Genomic DNA, 16,042 nt, shown 5'->3' on the forward strand with positions numbered 1-16,042 from the left:
AGGGTAGATTTCTTGGGTTGTTCTTGGGCTGATTTCCAGAAGAAATCGATAAGACAAGAAAGGGTAAATCAGTGTGTACTTGTATTTATTTTCACCGGTTTAATATAGTGTCTCTGGAGGTGAGTTTCTGCCGTGGATGTAGGCCAAGTTTTGGGCCGAACCACGTAAATGTGTTCTTGTGGATTGTGCTTGTGACATGTTTATGCTTTGCTGAATATTGTTTGGTGAATATATATTTTTCTTGATCAGACTTAGCACATGTACACACATCAAAATAAACAGGTTTATGTTTAGGTGTTATTGGGGCTGATTTGGAATTAAATAAAATCTGAAAATAGAATTAGCAATCAGCTGGAATTACACGCAACTAAATGAAAAGATTGAAAAAAAGAATTGTTTATACATGGGGAAAAGGTCATAAAAGATGGATTAAAATTGAAAATCTCTTAAATAGTTTGGTCAAATATGTATCGTGGATTTTGCCACAACAACAATTAAGAAAAAGATTTTATGGACAAGTATAATTAATCATATTTGACAACTTTAATGGTTTAAGAAAAATTAATTCAGGTTGATAATTATTAATTAAAAATCACTTAAAATTTAAATATTTAATTAATTATGTAAAATAAGACCCGAGTAAATAATTCAACCCAATTATTTCTCCATTACTTTAAAGCTTAAACAGGCATGTTGACAGCAATGCCCACCGGGCGGAATTCGAGTTCGAAGTTCAGACAGGGCATGTTGGTGCCCCGTGGTCCTATCAATTGGAGCAGGCAGGAAGGAATATTTTCTTTTTTACCAACCGCCGACCAACTAGCGAGTAAGGCAAGAAGTCAAGTCCACATTTTTACGAAATTCTAGTGGGACCCGCCTGGAGATGCAGTGGAAAGCTGGTTTTGGTCGGAAGCCTCTGCGCTGATCAAGGTCAGTTTTTCATGACTTTGGGTCTTCCGTTTCCTCCGTTCATGTTTTATTTTTTATTTTATTTTCTCCCTAGTATTTGTTTTTGTTTTTGGCAGAGGCCATCTTCAATCCAAAGCACGAGTGTACAGAGCAGCCAGTCCCTCCCGGAGCTGCTGGTCGTCTGTCTGTCTGTCTGTCTCTCAAACTCCACTTCCAAACCCTAACTCCTCCCTCTTCCTTGGGAGAGAGGGTCTTGTGGAAGGGGAGGATGAGATTCAGCTTCTCTGTGTTCCGAATATCTTGGGCTGTTGGATTTTTGAGTTAGCCTTGCATGTGGTATGGAGTTTAAGAAAGGAAAGCTCGTGAGGTGGGTAACTGAAATTTTGATCTTTTAATGTCTGTTTGGTTGCTGAGAATGTGTAGGAAAAGAAAATAAAGTTCAAACGTTTATTTTTAGTTTTTGAATATTTAGGACCTTAAGGAAGCAGAATTCGCTCAATTAAGCCTAGGGACCACTGTCTGGGTTGGTTTAAGTGAGTTATCCTTGGCTGTTATGTGGTTTTTTTCTTTTCCTTTCTTTAGTTTTTCTCAGCAACCAAACAAAGAAATTTAAGAAGTTTTTTTGATAAATTTTTTGGTTGATAAATTATAGGTTTTATTCTGATGGAAGGCAAGAGAGAGAATTACCATGGGAAACTACTGATCCATCACGCCCAGCGAAGTCATGTTCTGGATACAAGGTCTCATCTTCCTTGTTGAAAACTGATAATTGTGTGGTAGGGGGCAGAAATAGTTTAACAGAGACTTTTAAATTTGGGAAATCCAAGGTGTTCCCAGAGGACCCAGAGCCATGGCGTAAGCGAATTCTTGATCCGGGCAGCGAGATCGTACTACGGTGGAACTGGGTTTTCATTGTCTCATGCTTGGTGGCACTTTTTATTGATCCTTTATATTTGTACTTGCCTGTTATTGGAGGGAACGCAGACTCACCGTGCGTGAGGACAGATGTAAATTTGCGCATTGCTGTGACCTGTTTACGGACTGCAGCTGATTTCTCCTATTTGTTGCATGTGATTATTAAATTCCGGACAGCATATGTTGCCCCAAGCTCAAGGGTTTTTGGGAGGGGTGAACTTGTTATGGATCCCAAAAAGATTTCCAGGAGGTATATTAGATCCGACTTCTTCATTGATCTGCTTGCTACATTGCCTCTTCCTCAGGTACGTTTTCTGTTTTTATTGCATTGTAATGTGTTTGTATATGTTGCCAGTTTTCAGTTTTTGTTCTTATGCAACAATTGAAAATAATTTTTTTTTCATTTTCTGTAGCAACCTCTAATACTTTATATTGAGAAATTGCTTTTGTGGACTAAATCATTGTGTATACATTTTTTTTAAAAGAGGAAGGATTAATTGAAATGCCCATGTGAGTTTAAAATAATATCTTTTATTTTTATTTTTTTTCCTGTTTTAATTTATTTACGCTTTAAATTTATTTCTAATGTTTAATTTATTAGGGTTTAATAGTGGAATTGTAAAATTTTTTAGTAGTTGGAGGATGTTATGATACTTGTTATTTGATCCACAAGGACAAAAATTATCATGCTGTTCAAACATTTTCTTTACTTTGTTTAGTTTTTTGGGAACCTAACCAAATGTTTTGTGGTCTTTTTGTTTTTAGTTTTTGTTTCCGCTTTATCTCTTTTTCAAGTATATAAATATGTGACTGGATGCAATTATGTAGCTAAAGATTGTGACTGAAATTATATATTTTGTATTGCCCTATTATTTAGTCCAATGTTTTAAAAGGCTCAATCAAGACTAGCCTCAAGATAAGGCATGCCTAAAATACCATGAAACTTACTCTAAAATACCAAATCCCAAAAATTGCCAATGCATTACACACTAAGGCTAACTCATTTGTACTAAAGGCACGGAGTTTGCACCTTTATAGTTGAGGCTTATATGCATATTAGGTGTGTGTCTCACAAGTTAGATTTGGCTAGAAAATTTTAAATCCATATTTATATGAAAGGAATGTTGTAATACTTGATTTCTAAAACTCTTGAACCTGAACCTTTCCAAAGTGATTGAGAGTAGCATCTTAGATCTTGAAAATAATTTGAACTTTGTAATGTTATAGCTATCTCTTGGCATGAGTTACTTAATGAACTCAAGTTAGTATATTTTGAACGGCCAACAAGTCGCCTCCAAATTGTATTTGATTTTCTTAATTTTTCTTTACTTTTGAAATAGATGTAATTTAGTTATATATTTTGTTCAAAAATAAAATTCTCGAAAGACTTATGCCTCGATGCCTTAAGGCTTATGCCTTGTATCTTAAGAATTAAATTGCTTAGCCTTACACACATTTGCCTTTTAAAATATTGATTTAGTTTCTTGTATGTTCTTGAACAAAAATAAGGTCAATGTCTGTTGAAATCGTGGAGATATCCTTGTTTTTATAATATGAGAGACAATGTGTGCAAACCAAATATGAGATAGCTAAAATGTATTTACTAGTTTTGACTAACTGTCTTTTGTATTTCAATATAAACTTGCCTACATATGTGATAATCTAACCTAGACTAAATCATGATAAAATATTTAAATTAAAATGTTATGAAGTTAGAGATGGAGAAGAGTGAAGAAAAGAAGAAGAGAAAAAAGATATATGACAGCAATTTCTTGGAGCCTTACGTACAGATCTAGGTGTGCCCTCTTATATATTAATAATAAAAAAAAGTGAAAGACAAAAATACCCCTACTCACACCACACAATTACTAAAATAGCCTATTCTCTTTTGACACTCCCCCTTAAGCTGCAAGTGTATAAATATCATATTACCCCAACTTGGTACCACCACTAACAATGTAGGCTTGAGACTTACATAATGCCTTTGTGAAAACATCATCTAAATGATCCACATATTTCACAAAAGGAGTCCTCACAACCATCTTCAATACAACATCCCTCAAAAAATGACAGTTAATTTACTGTGTTTTGTCCTATCATGAAACACTTGGTTGCCGATAGCTTGATTATCACAAAACAATTCCATCTTTGACACCAGAGTCTTCAACTCGATAAATGAGCCCTAGCTCGAAATTTTGGTTCGCTACTAGATTTTACTATAGTCGTTTGTTTCTTGCTACCCAAGGTATAAAAAATTACCTTCGACAAATATATAGCATCTAGATCCACCTATCCCGATCTCACATCAGACGTGTTAGGAAAATCTTGGGCATATCAGGATGGTTCAAGGTTGAGCCATGTGAGACACCTTTTATGGGACAAAACTGTGAGGCTAGTGGGTCAAAGCAGCTGATACTTTATGAGTTGGGCTAAGACCGTTACATTTGGTATTAGAGCCATCTCAACATATTGTCATGTGGGTGGATCCTACAGAGAGGTGTAGTTCCCACATGAAGGTGTAGGCAACACTGACGAGGGTGTTAGAGATTGAAAAGGTACGCTTGTTATGATCCGACATAGGATGTGCATTAGGGAGATCTTGGGCATATAAGGATGTTCAAGGTTCAACTACATGAGGTGCATTAAGGCTAGTGGGCCAAAATAGACAATACCTCACCAAAGTTGGACTAAGACCATTACGTGCATCATAGTATCCCATGATCTCACATTTTATATTACATTTATATATTAACCTCGGCCCTAAGAGCCTTTGAAATAATGTAGAATCCTATAAACAACATCCTTGTGTGGTTTGGGATTTTCCATAAACGGACTCACTACCTCTAGAACAAAAGGATAAGTTAGGTCTAGTGATTAACTTGCAAATATCGATATTTTTCTTCAAAGTTTGTGTCCAACATCCCTAAAAAACTTCACGTTGAAAATCATAGGGGTGTCAACGGATTTAGCTCCCAACATACCATTTTCACTTAGCAAGTCCAAGGCATATTTTTTTGCGGAGATAGAATCAACCCTCTCTTACACCCTACAATCTCAATAAGAGAAAGTAATGCAGAGTACCCAATTTCTAGACTTGAAATTTTGCTTAAAGCCATTGCTTGATGTTAGCAACCTTGCTTCAACATGTGAGGAAAGGATTGAAGCACACTAGGAAACATTGACACTCTTAAGAGACTAGGGTATTGGTATCTGACGCATATTAGACACCGACAAGCGCCTAACATATGCTTGACCCATGTCTGAAATGTGTTGGAAATTAATTTCAATGTTTTTATTTTTGGACACGTGTTGGACACTCCAGACACGTCATTGACACTTCCAAATACTTTTGTAGCAAAAGACTATGTTCTGACTTCAAAAATTGCTAAAGAAAGCGAGAGAGGGGTAGAGGATAAATGGGGATAAGGAAGGGATATTTTGGATATCCTTATGTGGGTTTTGAGGGAAAGGAAAAGTGGGATGAGGAAAAGGGTATTTTGGATTTGGGTGTGTGGTTTTTCAATTCTTGGTTGGCTTTTGCTGAGGGCCAATGAATTGTTGAAGAGAGAGAGTGGGAAGGGGAGAGGGAGGGAGGATAACTTTATGTGACAAAGAAGAATCCTCTAAAGGGAACCGTCAAAGACATTCGGCCAAGAGAGCTGTGTTTTTAGTCACCAAATTTCCAAGACCCAAATTGCTCTCCTGTTTAAACCTACAAACTACCTCCCACCTCAGCAAATGATCCCTAAAACCCCCTACACCTAACCAAAGAAAATCTCTCATAATCCTCTCAATCTTACTAGCAACAAATAGAAAGAAAATATGACAGGATACTAGAAAGGCAAGCCTCGATTAGAGTAATCCTACCTCCCAAAAAGAAGGCCTATGTTCCTCTAAGAAAAAGATGGTATCGTCAGCAAACTGAAGGTATGAGAACATAATATGCTCTCTCCCCACTTACAAACCGTTATCTAAACTCTATCCATATCCCTATCAACCAACCTACTCAAAACATCCACCACTAAAGCAAGCAAAACGGGGAAAGAGGATCCTCTTTTCTAATAGCCCTTGTGCCCTAAGCCAAGATTTAGGTTCGCATTTACTATCACTGAATAAAAAGCATTAGAGGTACAACCTTTCATCCATCTTTGCCATCTCTCTCCAAACCAATTTCTCATAAAAATCGTATCCAGAAAGCACCAACTTGCTCTATCATAAGCCTTTTCGAAATCCATCTTAAAGATGAAGCCTTCTTCTTCCTCCTCCTACTGTCCTCAACAGCTTAATTTGTGACCAAAATGGCATCCATCATTTGTCTCCAAGATTCGAAATCGCGGTCGCGGGTAACGTCGCGTAATGGTCTTGAATTTGTTTCACACATGCACAACCATGCCAAAATGGAAGAATAAGCATGAAATCCATTAATATATTATTTTTAATGAATTTTGACTGCTTTTATTCAACATACAAATGCTTTTTAATAAGCATTATGATTTTTATATTAATTTTAGTGCGTTGTTTACAAAAAAAAAAGTCATTTTTTTAATAGCTTGCACTACTTTAATGGGTAAATTTATGTAGAAATGTAATTAAAAGGAAGAATCAATTAATTAGAGACATAAAATTACTAAAAATGAGTCAATACTCAATATACACATACATGAATTTGAAAAATGATTGGTATTAATAGTCAAATGCATGAATACAATATTACAATATAGCCCCATGTCACCACCAAAAAGAATGACGTGGAGGGTCTTCATAATCTGCATCTCTATCTTGAGATTAGGATTGGGAATTATCTCTCCACCCTTGTGGAAATACATAGTTGAATACACTCATGTTCACGTTATTTCGTTGTTGTTATTGAAAATCTATAAGTGGTGAAAATCCAATTGATATAGGAGGTGCATAATCTCCTCCTTGACCATATCTTGAATAATATCCATAAGTTCGGGCTGGGGCTGGCTCTGGGTAGTGTGTAGAAGAAGACTCACTAGATCCCGATCCACTAGGATAAGGATGAGATGCATAATATGGATTATAGTGTTGATGTGGAGGATATGCTTGATGAGATCCATATGATTGTGATGATGAATCATAACCAAAGTCTCCAAAACTACGAACCACACCATATGAATCTTCAACAGAATCACGATCTATGTGTTGGTGACTTCTTCTAGTTTGCGCACCATGACTCCCACTAGGTCCACCACTAGTAGCACCCCTTCTCTTGGGTTGTGAAGATTGGTACTATGGAGGAATACCCAAGTCATAATTTTTGGGTATATTATGTAGTCCATAACGACTAGGAGGATATGTATTCCCTATAAATGATGCCCCTATGTCATACTCATAATCATATTCTGCACCGCCACCACCACCACCATGACCCTCATCCCCAGTTCCAGCACCACTACCACCATCATCATCACTTGGTGGACTCAAACCAAGATTATCATCACTTTGTGTACATTTAGCACTTGAACTTGAGTCATGCATGTTTATTAGGGGTTGATCACCTCCTTCTGCAGTACCACCAACCTCTTCATCTAATCAATTTGAGTTGTCTTGACCGTTGAGTAATGGTGCCTCTCACTCCTCTAGCCATGGACAAAGGATCATCTTTTTTGAAAATATAGTCCAAATTGATATGGTTGAAACTATCTTCGATGTCCTGTTGGCTTCTTCTCATTTTATGTCTTAACTTTAACCTCATGTTGTAATGTACAAAAATAAGTCTTTTTAGTCGCATGTACTTTAGTCTATTTCTTGTTTCGTATGGATGAGGCTAAAGGTGCGCCAATTACGGTCACAGTTCGAAGCTGATGTGATCTGGCTAAGAACTCTGATTGCTATTTTTTGTAGCTTAGGAGCACACATGCCATAATGAATCTACTATTCGGCTGTATAAATAATTGAAGATAAACATATGTCAGTATAGTGTATTTTTGAAAAGTCAAATTTGAACATAAAAATGACAAAATATATCCATTCATCCATTATTTAGCTACATTTACTAGAATTTATTTGTTTTACTGCCCTTTGAGCCAACGGTTTTCCAAATGTCTTCTGCCTATCCTAATATAGCAACAGCTAAAGAAGGAGTATTGTGAAGTATAATTAATTATTTAGATATATATTATAGAATGTATTATACAATACTAAAATAATTCCTTATTCAATAGAATCAGTACTTGATTAATAGCCTATATTTGAGTGTCTATATCGAGTACCAGCTTGGTTATCACTTTTTTAACCCCATCCATGACTTTTCTAGCAACTTTAGGAGAGGGTGGGGCGCCATAAAGAAATTGGTGGTTCAAAAAATATCCTAAAATTGAATTTACAAACATATTAATCAATAATAGTGTTTTAATGCAACTATGCATAATTTAAAAGTTGAAATAATAAGAAATTGTATTTTGTTCATGCTCACCAGCTGCGTGCAAGTCTTGGTGCAATTGAAAACTCCACCGGTTATCAATAATTTTCCTATAATCTTTGTAGAACCGGCAATCTTTTTGAGTAGCCAACTTCGCCTTATCAATTTATTTTTTGCTTGCTATCAACAACCACCTTTTACAGTTACCCTCTGAATCTGACCCAGAACAATGGCAGCATCCAATTCATGCACAATGAGCAATATAGAAGCAGTGATCCAAACTGACTACTACTTTTGGACAAATGGGAAAAATTTCCCCTTATTAAATCACCAATTCGTTAAATTGATAAGGAAAAAATTATACTTTGGTTGGATTTCGAACTGTCCTCAAAGTCACTATGTTCACCTTCCAGAGCAAAAAGATAAGATTCAAAGGAAAATGTACTGTTTTTAATGCTTTCCACTAAAAAGAATTTACCTTTTACTTTACACACCTTGGAAGAGTATAGCAAATTCAAACAAGACATGAAAAATCCATCTTCCAAGTCCCAATCATGCAAGGGTCATCCAAAGGTTGATTCCAGTGTATCCCATTATCTTCTCATGTGATGTTATCAGAAACCCTGAGCATCTTTTTCTACTGCTGTCCTAAACAGATAGGATAATGTACCTTCATAGCCTCTTCCTCACCTCAAATTTATGCCAGGACCTTAGGGTCTTCCACTAATATAAATTAATCCACGGATATGCATTTCAAGGCTTTCTCTTCATTGACTTTGTTAGAATGTCACATTGCCACTTTGCCTAAAAGCTTAAGTTGTTAGGTTGTTGGTCAACAATGTATATAAGCCTTAACACTCCCCTGCACATGCAGCCGGGCAGCACGTGGAGAGATAAACAAATGATAAATAACGCCCATTACATGGAATACAATAATTTTTAAATAGCACTCAATAAATGCGGGCAGCGAGACTAGAACCCAGGATCTCCATGCAACCATGGTTCTGATACCATGTTAGAATGCCACTTTGCCTAAGAGCTTAAGCTGTTAGGTTGTGGGCCAACAACATATATCAAGCCTTAATAGCCTTCATATTTTGATAGCCATTCTGCTGGATTTACTTGCGATGGAGGAGATACCTGTTATATTATTGATGAGATTTTGCAATCATCTAAGATTCGAGCATGTATTGGACTGTAGAGAAATGATCATCTGTTTGTGCTTTTGACCTAGTTAAAAAATTTTCTTAATCTTGTAGTAGATTAATTTCTGTGGTTTTACGATGTGTGCTGTTGTTTATCATCTGAAATTAGATGTAAAAACTAGGAACATGGTAATATATGGGTGCTTGGAAAATTGCGCCTTATTTCCCATTTTCAGCTACTAATCTTGATTCTTTTTAACAAATAAAGATAGCTCATTTAGAATTGAATGACTTTATGGTTAAAACCATGAATAACCTCTTTATTAGTAGTCTCTTGTATCTTTTGCCTGCCCTGAAGTGATTCCTACGACATGGTCGTTCTTTTTACAAAATTAGTATTGTTAGTTGTCACCTATTATATGTCCTACAATTTTGCTAGTTGTGAATGGTGAATACCACTTAATGGAGAACATATTGTGCAGATTGTCATATGGTTCATTATACCAGCAACAAGAAGCCCCCGAACAGATCATAACAACAATGCCCTTGCGCTCATTGTTCTGCTCCAGTATGCTCCTAGATTATATCTGATTTTTCCATTGAGTTCTCAAATTATAAAAGCAACTGGAGTGGTCACGAAGACTGCTTGGGCAGGGGCTGCATATAATCTGCTACTGTACATGTTGGCAAGCCATGTATGTTTGTTGTATTTTATTTTAATTCTAATCATTTTTTATTTATTTATCTATTTTGAAGTCTGCTTCATTCATGGAGGCTTCTAAGAAGAGTAGTATTGCTTGGTAGTCATACTATTGAGCAGAATCATTGTAGATTCTTCAATGTTTTCTTTAGCTGAGTTTAGGACAGTTTTCTAATTTAACTATAACATTTTTGTATGTAGGTTTTAGGGGCAGCATGGTATTTGCTGTCAGTGGACCGACATATTTCATGCTGGAAATCAGAATGCAAAAAGGAATCTGGCCCTATAAAATGCTTTCTTAATTATCTAGATTGCGATGCTTCTAACCATAATGATCGCATGATTTGGGCAAATGGTACAAATGTGTTTAAGAACTGTGATCCTGATAATGATATCAGCTTTAAATATGGCATCTTTGAAAATGCTGTATCAAAACAAGTTGTCTCCACAAGCTTCATTAAGAAGTACTTGTATTGTTTATGGTGGGGCTTACAACAACTAAGGTATGCTTGCATGGCAATACTAGGAATTCCTATGAGTTAGAATCTTTGGTCCTCATTTGTTTGCTACTTGGTATCCTTTATACTTCTACTTTCAGAACAGTGATAATGGTTGTAAGGCCTGTAATATTATGCCGATATTAATGCATGATTTGCTCTGTAATTGCTTTGCTGATCTATATGGCATGGCTTTCATTTGGCTGGTTTAGTAGAGCATCTTGTTGATACTTGTTAGTTATGATAGGTACGTTGGAATTTTATGGATAAGGATTTTGCCAGGAAGGGGTTTGGGGAGAGGTGGTAGTCTTGGATGAGAGGTTTCTTGTCTAATGCTTTCTTTTTGTTTATTGTGAATGGAGACCCTAAATCGTAGTTTAAAGTCATGAGGGTGTTAGACAAGGGGATAGGTAATCTCTTTGTTGTTTGTGTTGCCAATGATGTTTTGAGTGGAATGGTTGAGAGGGCGGTTGATATTGGTCTAGTGAAAGGGTTGGAGCCGGAGGTGGGTAGAGAGGGGTTTTGTGTCTCCTATCTTTCTTAGGTGATCATAGAGATTCTTTGTTGAATCTTCTGATTCTTCTTCAAATATTTGAGAGGGTTTCTGCACTTGAAATCAATCTGGGGAAGTGTGGTATTTGCATCTATTAATATGAGTTCCAATAGATCTAGGGCGTTGGCATAACTAGCGGGTTTTGATCTTTTGGATTGGTCCTTGTCTTATTTAGAAGCCTTGTTGGGTGGTAATCCTAGGTTTGTGGGTTTTTGGGATCCAGTGGTGGAGAGGGTGTCTAGGTGTTTGGATGGGTGGAAAGGCATGTTATTTTCCTAAGTGGGTTGCATTACTCTTATTCAAGCTTGTCTTTCTATTATTCCTCTTTATTATTTGCCTATACTAGGATTCTAGTGGGGACAGCTAGCCAGCTTGAGAAGATTACAATACATTTTGTTTGGTGGTTGGGCAGGAGAGGGATCATTTAGTTAGTTGGGGGATTGGTGTAGGTCTATGGCAGGTGGGGGTTTGGGTCTTGGTAAGTTGGTGTCTAAAAACACTGGTCTTATGGCTAAATGGTTATGGCAGTTTCCTTTAGAGTCTTCTTGTTGGCATAGAGTCATTAGAAGTAAATCTGGCTTGATGAATGAGTGGATGCTAATTTGGTAATCAGATGTTCTTCTGAAAGCCTATGGAGGTGTATTTATTAGATTCACCCCCTTTTGCCCCTTCATTCCTCGTACTAATTTTGTTTTTGTGTAATGGTTTTCGAATTTGTTTTTGGGAAGATATTTGGGTGGGTGATATTGCTTTGTCTATATATTTCCCCATCTTATCACTTGTCTTCTGGGCATAATGATGTTATTTCTTCTTTTTTTATTTCTGAAGGTGACTTATCTTTCTGGGGTTTTCACTTTTGCAGAACTCTAAATGGTGGGGAGGTGGAGGAGATTTCTTCTTTGTTACTTATGTTGGAGATTTGATGTCCTTCCCTCTTTAGATTCTTCAAGGGTTTATTCTTGCAAATCATTATTTGATTTTTTTGACTAATGTTAACATTTTTTTCCTGTCCATAAAACTATTTGGAAGGCAAATGTTCCTTAAAAAAAATCAAGGCTTTTAATTGGTTGGTTGTTCTTAAATGAGTTAACACCAACAATTTGTTGCAGAGTAGGAAACTTTCAAAGGCACTTTTTCCTAATGTATGTTCTTTATGTCTTGATAGTTTAGAGGCAGCATCTCACCTGTTTCTGCATTGCACTTTTGCTTTGAATATTTTGAATAAGCTTTTTGGTATCATGTGAGAAAGTTGGGTTTGTAGTTGGTGGAGGATTTGTTGGTTGTCTCTTTTTGTGATTTTGGTAGACGGGAGGAGCAGATGCTTTGTGGAGCTCTGCAGGGTAGGGTTTATGACTCTGCTTGAATATTTATGGGGAAAAGTCTGAATTCTTCTTTGTTATGGGAGAAGATTGATAATTTGGCCTCCCTTTGGTGTGCTGTGACTGGTTGTTTAAAGGAGTGAGGTTTTCCAATATTCACCAGGATTGGCTAGCTTTATGAGTTTGATGGCTGCTGCATATCTTTTTGTTTTATTTATTTTATTTTTTCTTATTGTTTAGGAGGATTTCTTATTCTCATCTTCTTCTGTCATAAGAAAAATACTTGTTAGTTATGAAGGGGAGAGATTGTACAAGGATGATGAGAAATCCCTGGAACAAACCAGAAAAAACCAAACGAAACAATTACATTCAGAAGACAGAAAAAGCAGGACAACAAAGCCATCTAATCACTCATGAGAGAACCCCACAACAAAGTGAAGAAGACAATATCAAATCAAATTAATAGATGACAACTTGACAAGCATTTCTCTGAAGCCAGAGTGCCCATAAGATGGCAAAAACCGCATGCCACCGCAAAGTGTACTCCTGAAATTTCTGAAATCAATCAGCAGAGATGCCTCCTAAGTCCAAAGAGTAGTCCACGAACAAGCCAAAGTGCTTGTTTGATAGACACCAAGCCATGGAATAATGAAGAAAAAGATGAGCGTGAACTCATCCTCGCCATGCATATAATGCATAACACATACAAAAGAAGATAGAGGCATTTTGTACTTTGTTGTTTTAAGAGGTTTGGAAAGGGGAAGGAGAGAGGCACTTCATGCGTGATCAATTTTGGCTATCTTCTGGTATATTTGGGTGGGGAAAAATGCCAGAATCTTTAAGAACTTGGATACTCCTCTTAACTTGCTTGGAATAGAGTGGTGTTTCTTGCACTGTTCTGGCAAATGGTTTCTTTCAGCATTTACCTTTGTCAGATCTACAATGGGACTAGGTTGCTTTGCTCATAAAATTTGTTCTTTGGTTTTTTAGTTTGTTTTTTTTCCTTGTTGTATCGGGAGGATATCTTATCCTCCCTGTTTTCCTCCTCTCTCTCTCTCTCTCTCTCTCTCTCTATAATAAGATTTTGGTTTGTAAAAAAATGGAGGATGTGATCAATGGATACACAAGTAACACCTGATGACCAGAGTTAGGCCCCTTTATTTGAAGGTTATTGATAGTAAGAACTTTATGCGAAACTTCTTCTCATGCAAATAAAGCAACTTTGGTGAGAACTGGACTCTTGACACCTTTCCATGGAAATGCGAAGCTGATCTGTTTTCATATTCTTATAGTATGAGCTGACAGAAAAAAAGCCATTTTTGTTGAAGGTCCACCTAAGATCAACTGTGGAGTTTGTTATAATCATCCCCATTTGATCTGCAATGGCTTTTGTAACCATACCCATATGACCGTTTAAGTGTTCTTGCACTTGGAAGAACATTCTAAAGGCAAGATATTTAGGTTACGGTTGGTTTGCGGAATAGATATTCATTGGAATAAGATGAAACATAATGAGATATTTGGGAACATAGGAAATGACTATTCCTTGTATATTTCTTAATTATTTCATCCAACATGTTATAAGACAGGAATAGACATTCCTGTGGTGAAATTTGGAAATAATTATTCCTCGTCTATTCCTTTTTATCTATTCATAAAAGTTCACTTGGTTATTTATTTTATGGTAACAGCATACTTTTTTGTGTAACTAATTATAACTAACTTATTATAACTAATCTATTCTTAGGAATAGACATTCTACAAACCAAATGTAACGTTAATATGTTTTGTGCCAAGCATTCTTTTGGAAATGGAAAAACCATTTCTCTTTTTTATAACAACTGGAACCCAAAGAGTCCCTGCTGTTTCACTATGATCTTGCTCTGTCTGTTGATCTTGGTTTCCCTCTTGATGCTATTCTTTCTGCAATTCTAGCAGCTGGATGCTGGAATTGACCTAGGATACTTTCATGTAGAGATGTAAAAGGCCTGGTTTATCTAAACACTGCTATGGATGCTTCCATTGTTTGGATTGTTTCCACATCAGGTTCGTCTCCTTCAATTCGGCCTGGAACTAAATAAATAAGGTTCATGAAGTGAGTTGGCATGCTGCAGTTTCATTCAGGTTTAACATCCCAGAATACTCCTTCATTTCTTGATTTGCAATTTTAGATAGGCTTTCAACATTGAAGAGGCTGTTTCCTTGGGGTGAAATTCAATCCTCTTCTTGCTTGCTGTGTCAACTATCTAGAGGACAGAAATACCTATTTTTCAGCTGTTCTTTCAGTAAAGAAGTCCATCATAAGGTCACAACCTATCTCTATTGTCCAAGTTCATCTTCTAGCTGGAATGAAGGCCCTGGTTTTGGCTGTCCTCTTCGGGCAATTCACATTCCACAGATATTTAAAAGTTTACCTGGAATGTCACTGTCTATCATGAGCGGAAAGCGAGAAGTGCCCTATCATTATTGTGGACTCAATAGTTCATAAAATAGTCTTTTTTGATGTTAGAGGTAGATGTGGTGGTTTTAGGAATTCAGTAGAGTTTCCTTTTCTTCTTGTTTTGTGCTAATATATTCTTATATTACCCCCAGAAAAAGAAGCTAATATTATTTTTTTTTACCTTACCAAAAAATTTTAAAAAATCATAACAAAAGCTAATATGATATAATTAAATTGCATACCTCAAAGTATAGATACCATTTAGGATTATTTGAACTTTCGGTTATGCATGACTTCTATTGACGGCTAAATCAAATCAGTGCCTAAAAATTCTACTAATTTTCTGGAGTGGCATGTTTCCTATTGTGGAGAAGAATGAAATTACGCAGGATTGTAGGACTGAGTTTGGGTTATCTTATTCTAAGAATTTTAATTCTTGTTGAATTGAAAAATCAGGACTTTTTTGTTGGTGCAGAAGGGAATTCAGATGATAAGGGAGTCAATTCGGATGATTTGAAGAGTGAAAATGTTTATGCATTGAATTTGGAAAGGAGGAATTCTTTGGAAGATAATTGGGATTTGTCTGTTGATAAAAAAAAAAAAAAAAATCTCAAAAGAGATACTAAAGTTGGTTTAAGTATGGAGGAGCCAATTGTCGAGAGGGTTAATACAAGTAAGGATAGTAAGACATGGAGCAAGTCTCGAAGGATGATAGCATAGGCAGTAGTGACAAGGGATTGCTTTTTGATCAAACTCGGGAGCAGCTAGGATTTTCTTTTGACTCTTCTTTTGATTGTCTTAGGGATTTACCTTACTTGCCGTGCCGCCTCCTCGTCTGGAAAGTTTAGATGGAATTAATATTTTTGAGGATGATGTTTCTAAAGAAGATCTGAAGGTAAAATATGGAATTTTGCCCACTCTAGTTCAAGACTCTGCAGAGAAAGTCATTCAAACTCTGATTTTGTTGGATAGGTTGGGCCTCATGTTGTCTAATCATAGAGTAGGTGAAGTTAGGCTTGATGGTGGTAAATTTAAGGCGAAGAAGGGTCAGAGGGAATTAGTGTTTGAAGTGTTTGGTGAATTATGATGGGAAAGGATTAGAGAGGGGCTTTCTTGGATAATTTAGGTATCTATTTTTTTTTTCAATTTTTATTGTCCTTATTTATTTATTTTTTGTTC

The 16,042-nt window shown here is 36.4% G+C and overlaps 1 protein-coding gene across 2 annotated transcripts in view; it reads left to right on the top strand.

Moving 5' to 3' along the window:
- The first annotated feature begins 701 nt into the window (after positions 1-701).
- LOC131157440 (cyclic nucleotide-gated ion channel 17) overlaps positions 702-16,042 on the top strand; it is a 47,765-nt gene continuing 32,424 nt past the window's right edge. The window contains exons 1-6 of one of the 2 annotated variants that reach the window (XM_058111609.1): positions 732-930; positions 1,026-1,276; positions 1,367-1,442; positions 1,562-2,129; positions 9,837-10,049; positions 10,256-10,557. In XM_058111609.1, coding sequence (XP_057967592.1) covers positions 2,049-2,129; positions 9,837-10,049; positions 10,256-10,557 — 596 coding nt within the window. In that variant the 5' untranslated portion in view covers positions 732-930; positions 1,026-1,276; positions 1,367-1,442; positions 1,562-2,048. Of the gene's footprint in view, positions 931-1,025; positions 1,277-1,366; positions 1,443-1,561; positions 2,130-9,836; positions 10,050-10,255; positions 10,558-16,042 lie in introns of both variants that reach the window. The other variant, XM_058111608.1, reaches the window with a different exon arrangement.

This window comes from Malania oleifera, chromosome 6 (genome assembly GCF_029873635.1).
Source record: "Malania oleifera isolate guangnan ecotype guangnan chromosome 6, ASM2987363v1, whole genome shotgun sequence".
NCBI lineage: Eukaryota > Viridiplantae > Streptophyta > Magnoliopsida > Santalales > Ximeniaceae > Malania > Malania oleifera.